The sequence below is a fragment of the Coregonus lavaretus genome (assembly GCF_964263955.1).
Source record: "Coregonus lavaretus genome assembly, chromosome: 20".
Taxonomy (NCBI): Eukaryota; Metazoa; Chordata; class Actinopteri; order Salmoniformes; family Salmonidae; genus Coregonus; species Coregonus lavaretus.
In genome coordinates, this window is record NC_140007.1 from 28,581,046 (window position 1) to 28,598,762 (window position 17,717).

Here is a 17,717-nt window from a genome sequence, read left to right on the forward strand (position 1 = left end):
TAATTTGCACCCCAGTATCTCTATTTGCACATCATATTCTGCACATCTATCACTCCAGTATTAATACTAAATTGTAATTATTTTGCACTATGGCCTATTTATTGCCTTACCTCCATAACTTACTACATTTGCACACACTGTATATAGATTTTCTATTTTCTATTGTGTTATTGACTGTACGTTTTGTTTATTCCATATGTAACTCTGTGTTGTTGTTGTTTTTGTCGTACTGCTTTGCTTTATCTTGGCCAGGTCGCAGTTGTAAATGAGAACTTGTTCTCAACTGGCTTACCTGGTTAAATAAAGGTTAAATAAAAAAAATAAAAAATAAAAAAAACACATCAAACATACGGAAACCACGTTTGACTCCGTTCCAAAATTCCATTCCAGCCATTACAATGAGTCCATCCTCCTATAGCTCCCCCCACTGGCTTCGTATTGTTTATCTTCTATACAAGCACAAAATAGCCTATGGTATAGGCCTATTACCATGAAATAAGAATATAATTATAGCCTACTGAAATTAAAGGGATCTGGCCAATTTACAAATAATATTTTCATTATGAGTAAATAGGCTATGCATTGTAACCATGTTATTGCCACTATTCCGAGCTATAATGTAAAGTCATATCGAACACTTTACGGAATGCACCTGTCAGTGGGGCCTAGACCCCTTTCGGTTCACTGTGGCTGTAGGTGACTTAATTGTCTGTGCCATGGATTACTGGAACGGAGCCAGACCAAATCACGCACACGTGACTGGTCTTTCTGGGAATGTTCCTGGGAAGACGTGCGCTCCATCAACAAGTAAAACTTGAAAAGGAAACATTGTTACAAAAATAAATAAATAAATATGCGCCCAGACCCTACTGGTACAGACTGATAGAGCGTCAAGTCATGCGTTTAGAGGGCAGCTCGTGGGGAACATTGTGGATTGCTTGTTGATTATATTCCTGAAATGTTCTGATCATACAGCAGGATACAAAGCAAGTGCTCCAAACCAGATCTTTCCAGCGCTGTGTCCGCTCAAGGCTTCAGTCATGAATTTCTGAGGATGTGACCTGTTTAACCAGTGCAGGTAAAATGAATGATCAGTTGTAGCAGCCAAATATATATTTTCTGCGTTATGGAATGTATGTTGCGAAAGACAGGAGAAACTGCCATGCGATTTCTATGACAGGAAGTGGCTTCATGCCTCAATATGACGTGAGTTGAGAGATTCAGCATAATCTTTTTTTTTCAGCATTAACATTAATAATTTTCCTATACAATCACATCACACTTTATTCAACATATTCGTTAGTATATTCGTAAGCATGTTCTATATTGCCAATTGACGATGTAGGCTATATTTGGCTATATAGAGCCTAGGTATCCAGTCTAACCGTTGCGCAAACTACACCATTTCCATGTAATAAACTGTAAAATACGTGTCATTTTGTTCTGGTTAGAGAAGATCTTCTGAGTAGGCTATTTCAAGGGTTGGACCACAGAACAATGAGATTAGTTAGTTATAAAACATATTTGGTTGGACCTTTGGGGTCTTCCATTTGTCCAACGACCATACTATTAAAAATAGTGAGTGGAATTATTAGGACACATGTAGGACGATGTACAGTGCCTTCAGGAATTATTCACACCCCTTGACTTGTTCCACATTTAGTTGTTACAAAGTGGGATTCAAATGGATTTAATTGACATTTTTTTTGTCAACGATCTACACAAAATACTCTGTCAAAGGGGAAGAAAAATTCGAAGATTTGTCAAACATTTATGAAAAATAAAACACTAATACAGTTGAAGTCGGAAGTTTACATACACTTAGGTTGGAGTCATTAAAACTCATTTTTCAACCACTCCACACATTTCTTGTTAACAAACTATAATTTTGGCAAGTTGGTAAGGACATCTACTTTGTGCATGACACAAGTCATTTTTCCATGACACAAGTCACACCATCCCAACCGTGAAGCACGGGGGTGTCAGCATCATGCTGTGGGGGTGCTTTGCTGCAGGAGGGTCTGGTGCACTTCACAAAATAGATGGCATCATGAAAAGGAAAATTATGTGGATATATTGAAGCAACATCTCAAGACATCAGTCAGGAAGTTAAAGCTTGGTCGCAAATGGGTCTTCCAAATGGACAATGACCCCAAGCATACTTCCAAAGTTGTGGCAAAATGGCTTAAGGACAACAAAGTCAAGGTATTGGAGTGGCCATCACAAAGCCCTGATCTCAATCCTATAGAAAATTTGTGGGCAGAACTGAAAAAGCATGTGCGTGCAAGGAGGCCTACAAACCTGACTCAGTTACTTACACCAGCTCTGTCAGGAGGAATGGGCCAAAATTCACCCAACTTATTGTGGGATTCTTGTGGAAGGCTACCCGAAACATTTGACCCAAGTTAAACAATTTAAAGGCAATGCTACCAAATACTAATTGAGTGTAAGTAAACTTCTGACCCACTGGGTATGTGATGAAAGAAATTAAAGCTGAAATAAATCATTCCCTACTATTATTCTGACATTTCACATTCTTAAAATAAAGTGGTGATCCTAACTGACCTAAAACAGGGCATTTTTACTTGGATTAAATGTCAGGAATTGTGAAAAACTGAGTTTAAATGTATTTGGCTAAGGTGTATGTAAACTTCCGACTTCAACTGTATATCTTGATTAGATAAGTATTCAACCCCCTGAGTCAATCACCTTTGTCAGTGATTACAGCTGTGAGTCTTTCTGGGTAAGTCTCTAAGAGTTTTCCACACCTGTATTCTTCAAAAAATTATTCAAGCTCTGTCAAATTGGTTGTTGATAATTGCTAGACAACAATTTTCAGGTCTTGCCATAGATTGTCAAGCAGATTGAAGTCCAAACTGTAACTCTGCCACTCAGGAACATTCACTGTCTTCTTGGTAAGCAACTCCAGTGTAGATTTGGCCTTGTGTTTTAGGTTATTGTCCTGCTGAAAGGTGGATTCATCTCCCAGTGTCTGTTGGAAACCGTTTATTTTTTATCCTGAAAAACACCCCAGTCCTTAACGATTACAAGCATAGCCATAACATGATGCAGCCACCACTATGCTTGAAGATATAGAGAGTGGTACTCAGTAATGTGTTGTATTGGATTTGCCCCAAACATAGCATTTTGTGTTTAGGACAAAAAGTGAATTGCTTTACCACATTTCTTTGCAGTATTACTTTAACGCCTTGTCGCAAACAGTATGTCTCTATAAGCTTGGCACATCTAGCCACTGGGATTTCTTCCCATTCTTCAAGGCAAATATGCTCCAGCGCCTTCAAGTTTGCTCTACACCAGCGGAACCCATCCATCTTTAAATCATACCACAGATTGTCAGTTGGATTTAGGTCTGGGCTTTGACTAGGTCATTCCAAGACATTTAAATGTTTCCCCTTAAACCACTTGAGTGTTGCTTTAGCCGTATGCTTAGGGTCATTGTCCTGCTGGAAGGTGAACCTCCGTCCCAGTCTCAAATCTCTGGAAAACTGAAACAGGTTTCCCTCAAGAATTTCCCTGTATTTAGCGCCATCCATCATTCCTTCAATTCTGACCAGTTTCCCAGTCCCTGCCGATGAAAAACATCCCCACATCATGATGCTGCCACCACTATGCTGTGATGGTGTTCTCGGGGTGATGAGAGGTGTTGGGTTTGCGCCAGACATAGCGTTTTCCTTGATGGCCAAAAAGCTAAATTTTAGTCTAATCTGACCAGAGTACCTTCTTCCATATGTTTGGGGAGTCTCCCACATGCCTTTTGGTGAACACCAAACGTGTTTGCTTCTTTTTTTACATTTACATTTTACATTTTAGTCATTTAGCAGACGCTCTTATCCAGAGCGACTTACAGTTAGTGAATACATATTTTTTTTATACTGGCCCCCCGTGGGAAACGAACCCGCAACCCTGGCGTTGCAAACGCCATGCTCTATCAACTGAGCTACATCCCTGCCGGCCATTCCCTCCCCTACCCTGGACGACGCTGGGCCAATTGTGCGCCGCCCATGAGTCTCCCGGTCGCGGCCGGCTGCGACAGAGCTTTAAGCAATGGCTTTTTTCTGGCCACTCTTCCGTAAAGCCCAGCTCTGTGGAGTGTACAGCTTAAAGTGGTCCTATGGACAGATACTCCAATCTCCGCTGTGGAGCTTTGCATCTCCTTCAGGGTTATCTTTGGTCTCCTTGTTGCCTCTCTGATTAATGCCCTCCTTGCCTGGTCCGTGAGTTTTGGTGGGCGGCCCTCTCTTGGCAGGTTTGTTGTGGTGCCATATTCTTTAAATTTTTTAATAATGGATTTATTGGTGCTCCGTGGGATGTTCAAAGTTTAGGAAATTTTCTAAAACCCAACCCTGATCTGTACTTCTCCACAACTTTGTCCCTGACCTGTTTGGAGAGCTCCTTGGTCTTCATGGTGCCGATTGCTTGGTGGTGGCCCTTGCTTAGTGGTGTTGCAGACTCTGAGGCCTTTCAGAACAGGTGTATATATACTGAGATCATGTGACACTTAGATTGCACACAGGTGGACTTTATTTAACTAATTATGTGACTTCTGAAGGTAATTGGTTGCACCAGATCTTATTTAGGGGCTTCATAGCGAAGGGAGTGAATACATATGCACGCACCACTTTTCCGTTATTTATTTTTTAGACTTTTTTGAAACAAGTTATTTTTTTCATTTCACTTCACCAATTTGGACTATTTTGTGTATGTCCATTACATGAAATCCAAATAAAAATCCATTTAAATTACAGGTTGTAACGCAACAAAATAGGAAAAACGCCAAGGGGGATGAATACTTTTGCAAGGCACTGTATTCAATGTCTGCCCTTTTTTGAGTGGCATTAGAAAACCTCCCTGGTCTTTGTGGTTGCATCTGTGTTTAAAATTCACTGCTCAACTGAGGGACCTTACAGATAGTTGTATGTGTGAGGTACAGAGATGAGGTAGTCATTCAAAAATCATGTTAAACACTGTTAATGCACACAGAGTCCATGCAACGTATTATGTGACCTGTTAAGCAAGGTTTTACTCCTGTGACTTATTTAAGCTTGCCATAACAAAGGGGTTGAATATTTATTGACTCAAGACATTTCAGCTTTTCATTTTTAATTAATTTGTAAAAATTTCAAAATACATTATTCCACTTTGACATTATGGGGGTATTGTGTGTAGGCCAGTGATAAAAAAAATCACAATTTAATCCATTTTAAATTCAGGCTGTAACACAACAAAATGTGGAAAAAGTCAAGGGGTGTGAATACTTTCTGAAGGCACTGTAGGCTATTCAACACAGCACATTATTCAAATCATGGAGTTATAATAACACATGTATTATGGCTAGGCGTCACAGTGTCTAGCTTTGGAAAATTCGTCATATAATTTTAATATAAAGAATTATCTGCCATTTACAGAGCATTCGGCAAGTGTTCAGACCACTTTACTTTTTCCACATTTTGTTACGTTACAGCGTTATTCAAAAATTGATTACATTGATTTTTACCCTCATCAATCTACACACAATACCCCATAATGACAAAGCAAAAATAGGTTTTTAGACATTTTTGCAAATGGATATTTAAAAATAACCCTGGAAATATCACATTTTCATAAGTATTCAGACCCTTTACTCAGTACTTTGTTGAAGCACCTTTGGCAGCGATTTCAGCCTTGAGTCTTCTTGGGTATGACGCTACAAGCTTGGAACACCTGTATTTGGGGAGTTTCTCCCATTCTTCTCTGCAGATCCTCTCAAGCTCTGTCAGGTTGGATGGGGAGCGTCGCTGCACAGCTATTTTCAGGTCTCTCCAGAGATGTTAGATCGGGTTCAAGTCTGGGCTCGAGCTGAGCCACTCAAGGACATTCAGAGACTTGCCCCGAAGCCACTCCTGCATTGTTTTGGCTATGTGCTAAGGGTTGTTGTCCTGCTAGAAGGTGAACCTTCGCCCCAGTCTGAGGTCCTGAGCGCTCTGGAGCAGGTTTTCATCAATAATCTCTCTGTACTTTGCTCCGTTCATCTTTGCCTCGATCCTGACTAGTCTCCAGGTCCCTGCCGCTGTAAAACATCCCCACAGCATGATGCTGCCACCACCATGCTTCACCGTAGGGATGGTGCCAGGTTTCCTCCAGACATGACGCTTGGCATTCAGGCCAAATAGTTCAATTTTGGTTTCATCAGACCAGAGAATCTTGTTTCTCATGGTCTGAGAGTCCACTGTGTTCTTGTGGACCTTCAATGCTGCAGAAATGTTTTGGTACCCTTCCCCAGATCTGTGCCTCGAAACAATCCTGTCTCGGAGCTCTACGGACAATTCCTTCAACCTCATGGCTTGGTTTTTGCTCTGACATGCAATGTCAACTGTGGGACCTTATATAGAAAGGTGTGTGCCTTTCCAAATCATGTCCAATCAATTTAATTTACCACAGGTGGACTCCAATCAAGTTGTAGAAACATCTCAAGGATGATCAATGGAAACAGGATGCAACTGATCTCAATTTCGAGTCTCATAGCAAAGGGTCTGAATACTTATGTAAATATGGTATTTTTTAAAATATATATTTTTATAAATATGCAAACATTTATAAAAACCTGTTTTCGCTTTCTCATTATGGTGTAGGTTGATGAGGGCAAAAAATTATTTAATATATTTATATATATAGAATAAGGCTGTAACGTAATAAAATGTGGAAAAAGTCCAGGGGTCTGAATACTTTCCGAATGCACTGTAGATTATTTGTGTGTCTGTTTGCGTTCTTTTTAAGATTTTGGATGTGTCACACACAGTGCATGTCTAAAATAGCGGACAGTGACTCCTACCAGACCTTGAGTCAATAAACAAATTGAGAACCATCGGACGCTCAAATCCTCCAGTGTACCATTACCGTCAGGCCCAATGAATATACCGACCAGTGCCCCCGACAAATCCCTCAACGCAATCCGGCTAAAGGACTGCAAGCTGGCGTCACCTCGAATTGAGTCAAGACTAAGAGAGGATGCCGCACGGTTGCAAAGAGCCATGTCTCACCTTCAGGAGTCAGGTTAGCATATTTTCATTATTGTAAGCCGACATTTCGATTTATGGACTAGTTCAGTTACAGTGTAGGGACTTTGAACACATTTTCAATTTTATTAGAATATTCAGACTACAGCCATATTGCATTACAACAGATTGAAATGTCGTATAAAAACAATTATCACAATTGAAACTTTATAGTCTGCTATATCAGACATGAATGTAGCCTAACATTTAAATTCAGATGACAATATGTAAAGAATGTTTGACAGCCTAAACTTATTGCACACTTATGCATCTAGTGTTCTTAGCCGCATGTCCATCTCCCTCTTGCACATGCTCCCCTCTCTCTGTGTTTTTCAGGCTGGTACTGGGGCCCCCTGACAGCTACTCAGGCTAAACAAGTTCTGATTGAAGCTCCAGAGGGAACTTTCCTGTTGTGGTACAGCTCCTACCAGGGCTACCTCCTCACCCTCTGTGAAGACTAGCCTTGGCCCCACACACCTCCGCATAGAGCACACCACTGGCATGTTTGGCTTTGACTCTGTGATTGTGGCACGGCCATGACTGCGGCAGTTTGAGGGTGCTGTAGATCTGATGCAGCACTATGCCTTGACTTACAAGCATCTGGCCAGTCAAAAGGAGAGACTCCGGGCTCAAATGGAACAGGAGGGGCAAACCCTTCGCCCCCTACAGAGAAAACTCTGCAGCTCAAGCTCACCCGGCCCCTCCATAAAGTAAATATAAATATAAAGTATGACAAAAAATAAAGGTAAGTCGCTCTGGATAAGAGCATCTGCTAAATGACAAAAAAAAAAAGGCTCCCCTAGTCTCCAGCACCTTTGCCACGTCACTATTAACCAGCATTCTCGCTGCCACCAGGACTTACCATTGCCTGGGCGGCTACACGACTTCTTGCTGGAATACCCTTTTGTGCTGTAGGAAATGTTCATCTGATGTTTTGATATTCCTGAATTAGACTGTTAAATTGGACAATTTCGATCAATGATCGATGATCAATGTCCTAATGTAGTGCTGAAAATTGGCTCTCCTTTGCTGTATACATGCTGGTTCCTAGATGACAATTTAGCAGATTTCTCTATGTGTATTTTAACATTTTAGTCATTTAGCAGACGCTCTTATCAAGGGCGACTTACAGGAGCAATTAGGGTTAAGTGCCTTGTTCAAGGGAACATCGACAGATTTTTCACCTAGTCAGCTCGGGGATTCGAAGCAGCGACCTTTTGGTTACTGGCCCAATGCTGTTAACCGCTATGTATCAGAGGCAAAATTCACCTACTTATTACTATCTTAGGTTAGCTAAATTAACAATTGGGAGTACTGAAATGGAATGCTGAAATAAATTACATACAGAAGAACATGCCAAAGGGGAATAGATAAAAGCTTTGTTATTGTTCTATAAACAGTATTGAGGAAAGATTATTGCATAATGGACCACATTCATTAAAAACACTATACACTATTCAACCAAGTGATCTGATATACCATGGCTTTTATTATAGGGATTTTTTTTATGAATATCAATCTGCTGATGTAAAAAGGGCTTTGTAAATACATTTGATTGATGAAGGATTCCGGACTATCGTCTTGCCTTAGTTGTCTTATAGTGGATATGTCTTTATGCTGCAAAGGTGGCTGATCTGAGTGTCCTATCCATTCCCATTTTCTCTGAATCCTGCAGTGTAACTTCAAGGTTGTGTAGTTTCAGCTGATCACACTTTTATTTTATTTTTTAAGACTGTCATTTTGTTACTCAATTTCAGGTCTAAATTGGGGTTGCTTTATGGATCTTCGAGATGCTGAAATAACCATCTCTTGGACTGAGGAATAACGCAATAACAAACTGTAAAAATGCTTCCTCATATCCTCCTACACTGCCTTATGTACAGTGTAAATGAGTGTGCACTTATGTTATTTGCAACCATTTGAAGATTAATATTAATATTGTTGTTCATTTTTATGATGATAACTGGTCTATGTCTCAAGGTCAGGGGAATTGCCCAATTGAAACAATGTAAGAATGTAATGTAAGAGAGTGTGGCATGTTTTCAATTTTCTTGTGGATATATACTTTGGTTACGTTGTTTTACAGGTAGCATTAAAATCTTGCACTGGTTTTTAAACAATCACTGTCTGTTTGGTCATGATTTTGGACTTGAGGGAATATATAATTAAATATAGAATTGTTGTTTTTAGTCATTATGCTGAATATGTTACAGAACATTTTAGGTACTATAAGCTTCGCATGGGAGGCTACAATAAACCAAATAAACCTAAAAGATATGTAAAATGAATGGATCATTATTTGTGTTTCCATGAAACGTTCTGCTTTTTTAATGTGAAATTCAAGTATAAGCTTAATCTATTTATTTTGTCACAGAGAATCTCATTTTTTTAGATAAGCCATAGAAATGTGATATTTTATAACTGCCTATTTTATAACTGTTTCTGTATCTGCCTCTTGAGAATGATTGAGAATAGCAAAAGTGCATTTTAACAGTATTTTGCTTAATCCCTTGACCTTGTTTGCTCAGCTCAGCTTGAGCTCACCGCTCTTTCTAGGAAAATAAAGACAGGGAAAATGCAGTGTTCTTTGAGGAAACCATAGAAACTGAGAGAGAGTGTGTGTTGCAGAGAGTGGGGGGAGTCTTTTACCTTTCCCAGAATGATTAAGCCTGTTTCTGTTTGACTCCAGTTCAACCACAGACTCTTTGTGAAGTGTCTCAGATTTTTCCTTTAATTTCAATGTGGACATTCAATGATTATTGTACAAAAACAATCTCCCCCTCGCAGCTTACATCATTGCAGAAAGATACTGTGATTGTGCACAGAGAAGGTTGGGGCTTATGCTGTAGTAATATGATCTTTCACTAATGCAGAGGTGTGTGTGTGTCTGAATGTGTCTGAGTGAGTCTGTGCCTGTGTGTCGGTGTGTGTTTTTGTTGAGCCTATTGAATAACTCAGTTCCTGGAATGAGGATTCCTGGAGGCTGCTGCACCCACAACTCACATCCACCGGATTCCCACTCAAAGCCCCAACTACAGAAAGAGAGAGGAAGAGAGAAAAATAGACAGAGACAGAGAAAGAGAGTGTGGCGGGTTAAGATGATTTTGAACAATCACTTTTCATGCCCTTTTCCACAATAATTTGCCATATTCATTCTTGTCTAATCAAACATCTTTATTACAGCTCTTTATAGCTTTACTACATATTCTTATCTACTGCTTACTTACCAGTAAGTGACTTCCTTAGAGGACCCTGACCTTGAACAAAACACTGTACATTATTGAAATAGCAGGTATGATTAATGAAAACACATATCGTATTTTTAAAAAATGATATATTGAATAAACAAAAACAAATTAATCCGCAGTAGATAGAATCTTTAGAACTGCCCAAATAATCAAAATGTTCTAGATTCAAAACACGCATAAACAGCAGAGCAACAAGTAGATGTACAGTAAATGCCCATGCCTTGAATTAATTTAGGTTTACATAGACCCACAAGTGCAAAGATGATTTCATCTTCCAAGCACCAACATGAGTGGAGGTCTCACATCAGGACAAACTTTCTCAGTGCCAAATATGATTGCTCTTTACTTTCTCCATTCTCTCCATCCCTGAACAAGGACACATCTTTTTCCCAACGTTTACCATAAGTCACCATGGTCTCCTTACTCTATGGTTCACAATGTACATGTTGGTTTCCCCCCCAATTTGACCAAGCTTTGTCCATTATCCGCCCTGTGCCTTCTCTCATTGTGTCTGCCTGCAGTTCTTGGTATTGAACTGGCTGCCTTTGTGCCAGACATGGAGTCATCTGTTCACATGAGCTTGTTCTCTGTTTTCCAGGGCCTAGCGAGGGGAAGGGATTGGTGGAGCAGAGCCCAATGGAGAGAGGGAGGGAGAGGGATGCACAAAAGAGTTGTTCTGATAATTTGTTTATTGCAATTCCGTCTGTCTATATTCCTGGAAGGAGGGAAATGCTGTGAGTCAACCCTCTCACTGCTGCACCCACTACCTCTTCCACCGCTCCTTCCTCCATACATTCCTAGCCCCTCAAGCGTATATGCATGCATACTCCAACTCTGCCACCACATGCTAAACAAGGCGCAGAAAGGCATTTCTACTGCAATATGCCCAGTAAAAAATGAAACAATATTGCTGCATTTGATTGGGGTCTTTAGTTGTTCTTGATCACATTACCTGGCCAGAAAAAAACTCTGGGTCCTCGAGATAGAGGTTAAGGCCACTGACGTTCAATTTCACCCCATACAACTAAATCTCAACCCACCATACAACTACCCTCAAAAGAAGAAAAATTTGTAGTTGAACTTAACACAATATACAGGCCTACTAATATACCAAAGACTATCTGGTAAATTGGTTTGACGGTCCTTAAATGGTGTACAGTATGAGTTTGGCGACACGTACCGACGTATCAGGTGCATAGCACTCAGCTTCTGTCTGTTCCAGAGACGCTTCATTAGCTGCATCCCTCCGTCGCCCATTCCTTGCGTTCGTGATTTGGATTGTCAATCAAAGGGCTATTTTGTTTTCTTCCTGGCTAGCTGCAAAGTGACAGAGGAGTAACATTCGGTGAGTTTTCATTACAACCACTTTCCTGATTAAGGTAAATTGGACACAATTTAGAGCTAGCAATATGGTTATCTGCAGTGGGACTCTTCTAAGACACTTGCAATACGCCAAAGTGAAAAATAAATTGAGCTGCGCAAGCCAAAAGCTGTGCTACCAGGTTGATCTGTGACATAACGTTAGCTGGAGCTGCTCAATTCAGCAAGCTAAACGCACGACATTGCTTACATAACAACTTTAACGAGCCAAGAAATACAGCTAGTTACTAGGTTACCTAACATCGGGTTAAGCCCGGTTTATGCTACACGATTTTGGCCACCCAAAGCCGTCATACAACCAAGTGTGAATCTTTAAATTATTTGTAATAATTTAGCAAGAAATGTGAGTATTAGTTTGCTAACGCTAAATCAGATGGGTAAAATGTGACTTCTATTATGGGTCATATGCTCTCTACTATTACCATTTCACGTGGAAACCGTGGCTGGAAAGCAGATTTGAGGCCTCCATAAAAAAGCTTGCCATCATAGCTAGCTGTTGTGAGTGAAACTATTTACTCTGTGCTCTTTGATCTATCTATATCAAATCTGGGTGAAGATTTCTCAGCCTTTTCCCCCTCTTTCTCATATGCCTAACCATGTGATTATATATTTGTTGGTCTTTTGGCCCTCTCAGGCAGATTTCACACTGATTAGTTAAAGGGGAGAGACCATGTGGAAGTCACATGAGCAACAAGGATGAGGCAAAAGCAACTGGGAGGAAACTGGTTGAGGAGAGGACTGCTGCCGCCTAACTTCTCAATCCGACTGGGGATTTGCTGCTTCTGAAGCCTGGCTGGGACAGCCTAGCAGCCCCTGACCCACCCTCCACCCACACACATGCAATGAACAGCACTACTCAGCCCCCTGCCACCATAGACGGGGATGTGGCAGTCAGCGCCGTGTTGGTACCATTCTTCCTGATCACCTTCATCGGGATAGTTGCAGCTGTGGTGAGTGGCTAACAGGGACATCACATGTTGGCATACAGTTAAGAAGTACTACTTTGATGAGTTAAAGCTTTTGATTTAAGAGCTTATAAAAGGACTGCATTACAACTCCGGCATTTTTATTTGAACCAGCTAAACTAGTTATCTTTTTTATTGCAGGTGCTGTATGTGCGCAAGAAGAGAAGGTAACTTCCTTTTATTCTCTTTCTTATTACTCTCAGCAGGTGTATGGTTACTTATTAAAGCTACATTATGTAACTTTTTGGGTGACCTGGCAAATTCACATAGAGATGCAGCGGTCTAAGGCACTGCATCTCAGTGCTTGAGGCGTCACTAGAGACCCCCTGGTTCGATTCCAGGCTGTATCACAACCGGCCGTGATTGGGAGTCCCATAGGGCGGCGCACAATTGGCCCAGTGTCCTCCGGGTTTGGCCGGTGTAGGCCGTCATTGTAAATAATAATTTGTTCTTAACTGACTTGCCTAGTTAAATAAAGGTAAAATAAAAATACATAAATAAGAAGCGGTAGATCTGTTCTATGTGTGCTATTTCTATGGTTCTCTTAAATTGAGTTTTTGTGTCTTTTACTTTCGGTTAATTACACCAGCTTTAAACAGATGAAAATACAATATTTTTGGTTATGGAAAATATATTTCACAGCGGTTTAGATGGTACAAGGATTCTCTACACAATGGCTGCTTGTTTTGTCAAATAAACTATTAGAATATTAGCAAACAGAAAATGGTGGAGTGATTTATGCATAGTGCACCTTTAAATTGGCCAACTCCTTTTGAACAATACACAGAAATCTTACAATAATGTCAAAAAATTGTCTTCTTGCATTGGTCACCATGTCACGGTACACTCCTTTCCTATTGTGTGTTTCAGAATTGACAGGCTCCGGCACCAGTTGCTTCCAGTCTATACTTACGACCCCTCCGAAGAATTACATGAAGTTGAACAGGAAATGCTGTGGAAAGAGGAAGATACGAAGGTATGATTTCACTCTCGTCTTCGTCTATGAATCAATTGAAAGGCTGCAGTAACATCTGAGATCCTTCCCTATGTGGCACTTTTACAAACACTAGATGGCGACATTGGCCACGCATAAATAAAGGCCTTTTTATTTAATGTAGTAGTATCAAATGGAGCAGCTTTGTGCTTCATCTTTGTAAAAAAAAAAATACAATACCAGTCAAAGGTTTGGACTCATTCCAGAGTTTGCCTTTATTTTTACTATTTTCTACATTGTAGAATAATAGTGAAGACATCAAAACTATGAAATAACACGTATGGAATCATGAAGTAACCAAAAAAGTGTTAAACAAATCAAAATATATTTTACATTTGAGATTCTTCAAAGTAGCCACCCTTTGCCTTGATGACAGCTTTGCACACTCTTGGCATTCTCTCAACCAGTTTCATGAGGTAGTCACCTGGAATGCATTTCAATTAACAGGTGTGCCTTGTTAAAAGTTAATTTGTGGAATTTCTTTCCTTCTTAATGCGTTTGAGCCAATCAGTTGTGTTGTTACAAGGTAGGGTGGTATACAGAAGATCGCCCTATTTGTTAAAAGACAAAGTCCATATTATGGCAAGAACAGCTCAAATAAGCAAAGAGAAACGACAGTCCATCATTACTTTAAGACATGAAGGTCAGTCAATACGGAAAATGTCAAGAACTTTGAAAGTTTCTTCAGGTGCAGTCGCAAAAACCATCAAGCGCTATGATGAAACTGGCTCTCATGATGTCCACCACAGGAATGGAAGACCCAGAGTTACCTCTGCTGCAGAGGATAAGTTCATTAGAGTTAACTTCACCTCAGATTGCAGCCCAAATAAATGCTTCACAGAGTTGAAGTAACAGACACATCTCAACATCAACTGTTCAGTGGAGACTGCTTGAATCAGGCCTTCATGGTCGAATTGCTGCAAAGAAAGTACTACTAAAGGATACCAATAAGAAGAAGAGACTTGCTTGGGCCAAGAAACACGAGAAATGGACATTAGACCAGTGGAAAGCTGTCCTTTGGTCTGATGAGTCCAAATTTGAGATTTTTGGTTCCAACCGCTGTGTCTTTGTGAGATGCAGAATAGGTGAACGGATGATCTCTGCATGTATGGTCCCCATCGTGAAGCATGGAGGAGGAGTTTTGATGGTGTGGGGATGCTTTGCTGGTGACACTGTCTATGATTTATTTAGAATTCAAGGAGCTCTTAACCAGCATGGCTACCACAGCATTCTGCAGCGATACGCCATCCCATCTGGTTTGCAGTTAGTGGGACTATTATTTGTTTTTCAACAGGACAATGACCCAAAACAGACCTCCAGGCTGTATAAGGGCTATTTGACCAAGGAGAGTGATTGAGTGCTACATTTACATTTACATTTTTGTCATTTAGCAGACGCTCTTATCCAGAGCGACTTACAGGAGCAATTAGGGTTAAGTGCCTTGCTCAAGGGCACTTTGACAGATTTTTCACCTAGTCGGCTCTGGGATTAGAACCAGCGACCTTTCGGTTACTGGCACAACGCTCTTAACCACTAAGCTACCTGCCGCCCTACATCAGATGACCTGGCCTCCACAATCACCTGACCTCAACCCAATTGAGATGGTTTGGGATGAGTTGGACCGCAGCGTGAAGGAAAAGCAGCCAACAAGTGCTCAGCATATGTGGGAACACCTTCAAGACTGTTGGAAAAGCATTCCTCATGAAGCTGGTTGAGAGAATGCCAAGAGTGTGCAAAGCTGTCAAGGCAAAGGGTGGCTACTTTGAAGAATCTCAAATATAAAATATATTTTGATTTGTTTAACACCTTTTTGGTTACTACATGATTCCATGTGTGTTATTTCATGGTTTTGATGTCTTCACTATTATTATACAATGTAGAAAATAGTAAAAATAAAGAAAAACCGTTGGTGTGTCCAAACTTTTGACTGGTACTGTATATATTTTAATAAAAGATCAGTCCTGAAAGTGGAGCTGTAGGATAATCAATGCTGCCTTTAAAAAATATTTGATGAATGACGATATTAACTAATGTAGAGATTTATTTGAGAACTTGGTCAACCGCAGGTCACCTAGCGGTTAATGGTGTGGGGCCAGTAACCGAAAGGTCGCTGGTTTGAATCCCCAAGCCGACTAGGTGCAAAATATGCCGATGTGCCCTTGAGCAAGGCACTTAACCCTAATTGCTCTTGTAAGTTGCTCTGGATAAGAGCGTCTCCTAAATGACAAAAATGTAAAGATAGTCATACCGCATCTCTGCAAAATAAACCTATGTACCCTCGCTTATATGTGAAAAGAGTTTGTAGCATCCTGACCGCGCGTCGGATGCCTTTCTATCTCCCAGAGAATATTGTCTCCCGAATTGCTATCACTTTACGTTTCTGCGCGGTATAAATTGCGTGTCGGCCGCGTGGGGAAAAACTCCCCTAGCTGGATCTGTTGGAGCTTGAGGTGTCGTTTCCAACACTGGTGTAAGTCAATTCAGCTGTAGGCACACCTTGTGGGTCACTTAAGATATTTGCACACAGTGTTTATTTCAAATGCATGCCATATACAACAGTAATGAAGAACATCTGACTGTCGCCTGAGTTTATCTGAAATCTAGTATGTGACTTTGTGTCTTCAGGTGGTGAAGGGTTGGGCACGATCCTACCAGCAGCAACGTCCCCTGTTGATGAAAGATACCCATGCATGAGTGTGTTGGAGCAGGACATAGATCTGTGACATCATACAGATCAGTGGAGTTAACCCTTGAGATGCCAGATTTGTCAATCATTCAACACAAAGGGGATTTAGGAAAAGCATGGACAAGTGTGGAGAACAGCCTGTCATGCCTTCCGCATCATCACAGACTTTGTCATTACCACCGTCATGCTCCTCCTCATCATCAGTCATCATCATCTCTGTTGGAGCATTTACTTTGTACAGTGTCAGCCTCTAAGCTAAGGGGAGGTTGGTTATTATGTGATTGTGAACCTCTGATGCCATGCCCATGTGCCCAAAAGCTGCACCATACCCTAAACCACGACATGTTGGCTAACTACTGGTGGACATTTATTTATTTGAGATTATTTATTCACGTTTTTTTTTAACTGTGTTTGTGTGTTATGATGTGGGAGTTACTGAAGCTAAGATGGTACCATCAATCCAGACTAGACATGGGGGTGTTACATTTGCCTTAAATGTCTATTGTTGCTGTTTTTAAGTAGTAGTATACCAGTGAGATTAGCAAAGCCTTGACATTTGGTGGGATGCTTACCGTTGTACTACTAGTTTTAGTGGTGTAAATTTAGTTTACTATGTCCCTCACGTTTCAATGTCATAGAAGTTACACAGAAGGTATGCAATCAATCAGTTTGAGTCCTTAAGTTACTGTTTTGGTTCCCTGTTTGTGGCACATTGAATACCATTATCAAAGCATCCAAAAGAATACCTCCTCCTCGTCATCATCCAGATACTGTATGTTATGATGAAAAGGTGGTGAAATCAGAAGGAGGATGTGTAGAGAGAAGAGATGGCAAATGAATGTAGCTTGTCAACCAACCTCCCCCTACCCCACCCACTCCTCTCCACTATTTAGCTGTGACTACTGCCCTAAAAATGTCCTGTTGGGAAGACAGGGCACCAGGATAATTGTTCTTCTAGCGGAATAATCCCATTCGAAGAATGCCGTAGGCCTGACTGTATACAGTACTCAGGAAACCTCAGCCACCAACATCTTTAAAGAAAAAAGTGACCAGTGATTCATCCTTGAATTACATGTGCTCTAAGTTACCTTCCTTTCCTCCTTGCATTTGTGAATGTCATGTACAGTGGGGGAAAAAAGTATTTAGTCAGCCACCAATTGTGCAAGTTCTCCCACTTAAAAAGATGAGAGAGGCCTGTAATTTTCATCATAGGTACACGTCAACTATGACAGACAAAATTAGAATATTTTTTCCAGAAAATCACATTGTAGGATTTTTAATGAATTTATTTGCAAATTATGGTGGAAAATAAGTATTTGGTCAATAACAAAAGTTTCTCAATACTTTGTTATATACCCTTTGTTGGCAATGACACAGGTCAAACGTTTTCTA

General features: G+C 40.6%; 1 protein-coding gene and 1 pseudogene across 2 annotated transcripts; both read left to right on the top strand.

Moving 5' to 3' along the window:
- The first annotated feature begins 1,173 nt into the window (after positions 1 to 1,173).
- On the top strand, positions 1,174 to 7,967 carry LOC311148103 (suppressor of cytokine signaling 2-like; annotated as a pseudogene). The gene is made up of 4 exons: positions 1,174 to 1,206; positions 6,858 to 7,050; positions 7,389 to 7,779; positions 7,856 to 7,967. The product of its transcript is annotated as a suppressor of cytokine signaling 2-like (transcript).
- Positions 7,968 to 11,570: 3,603 nt separating this feature from the next.
- On the top strand, positions 11,571 to 17,411 carry smim29 (small integral membrane protein 29). Its single transcript, XM_084184462.1, has 5 exons — positions 11,571 to 11,645; positions 12,315 to 12,630; positions 12,787 to 12,812; positions 13,516 to 13,621; positions 16,265 to 17,411. Exons 2-5 carry the CDS (start codon positions 12,523 to 12,525, stop codon positions 16,331 to 16,333), a joined length of 309 nt encoding a protein of 102 aa, XP_084040588.1. The 5' UTR covers positions 11,571 to 11,645; positions 12,315 to 12,522; the 3' UTR covers positions 16,334 to 17,411.
- The last annotated feature ends 306 nt before the right edge of the window (positions 17,412 to 17,717 follow it).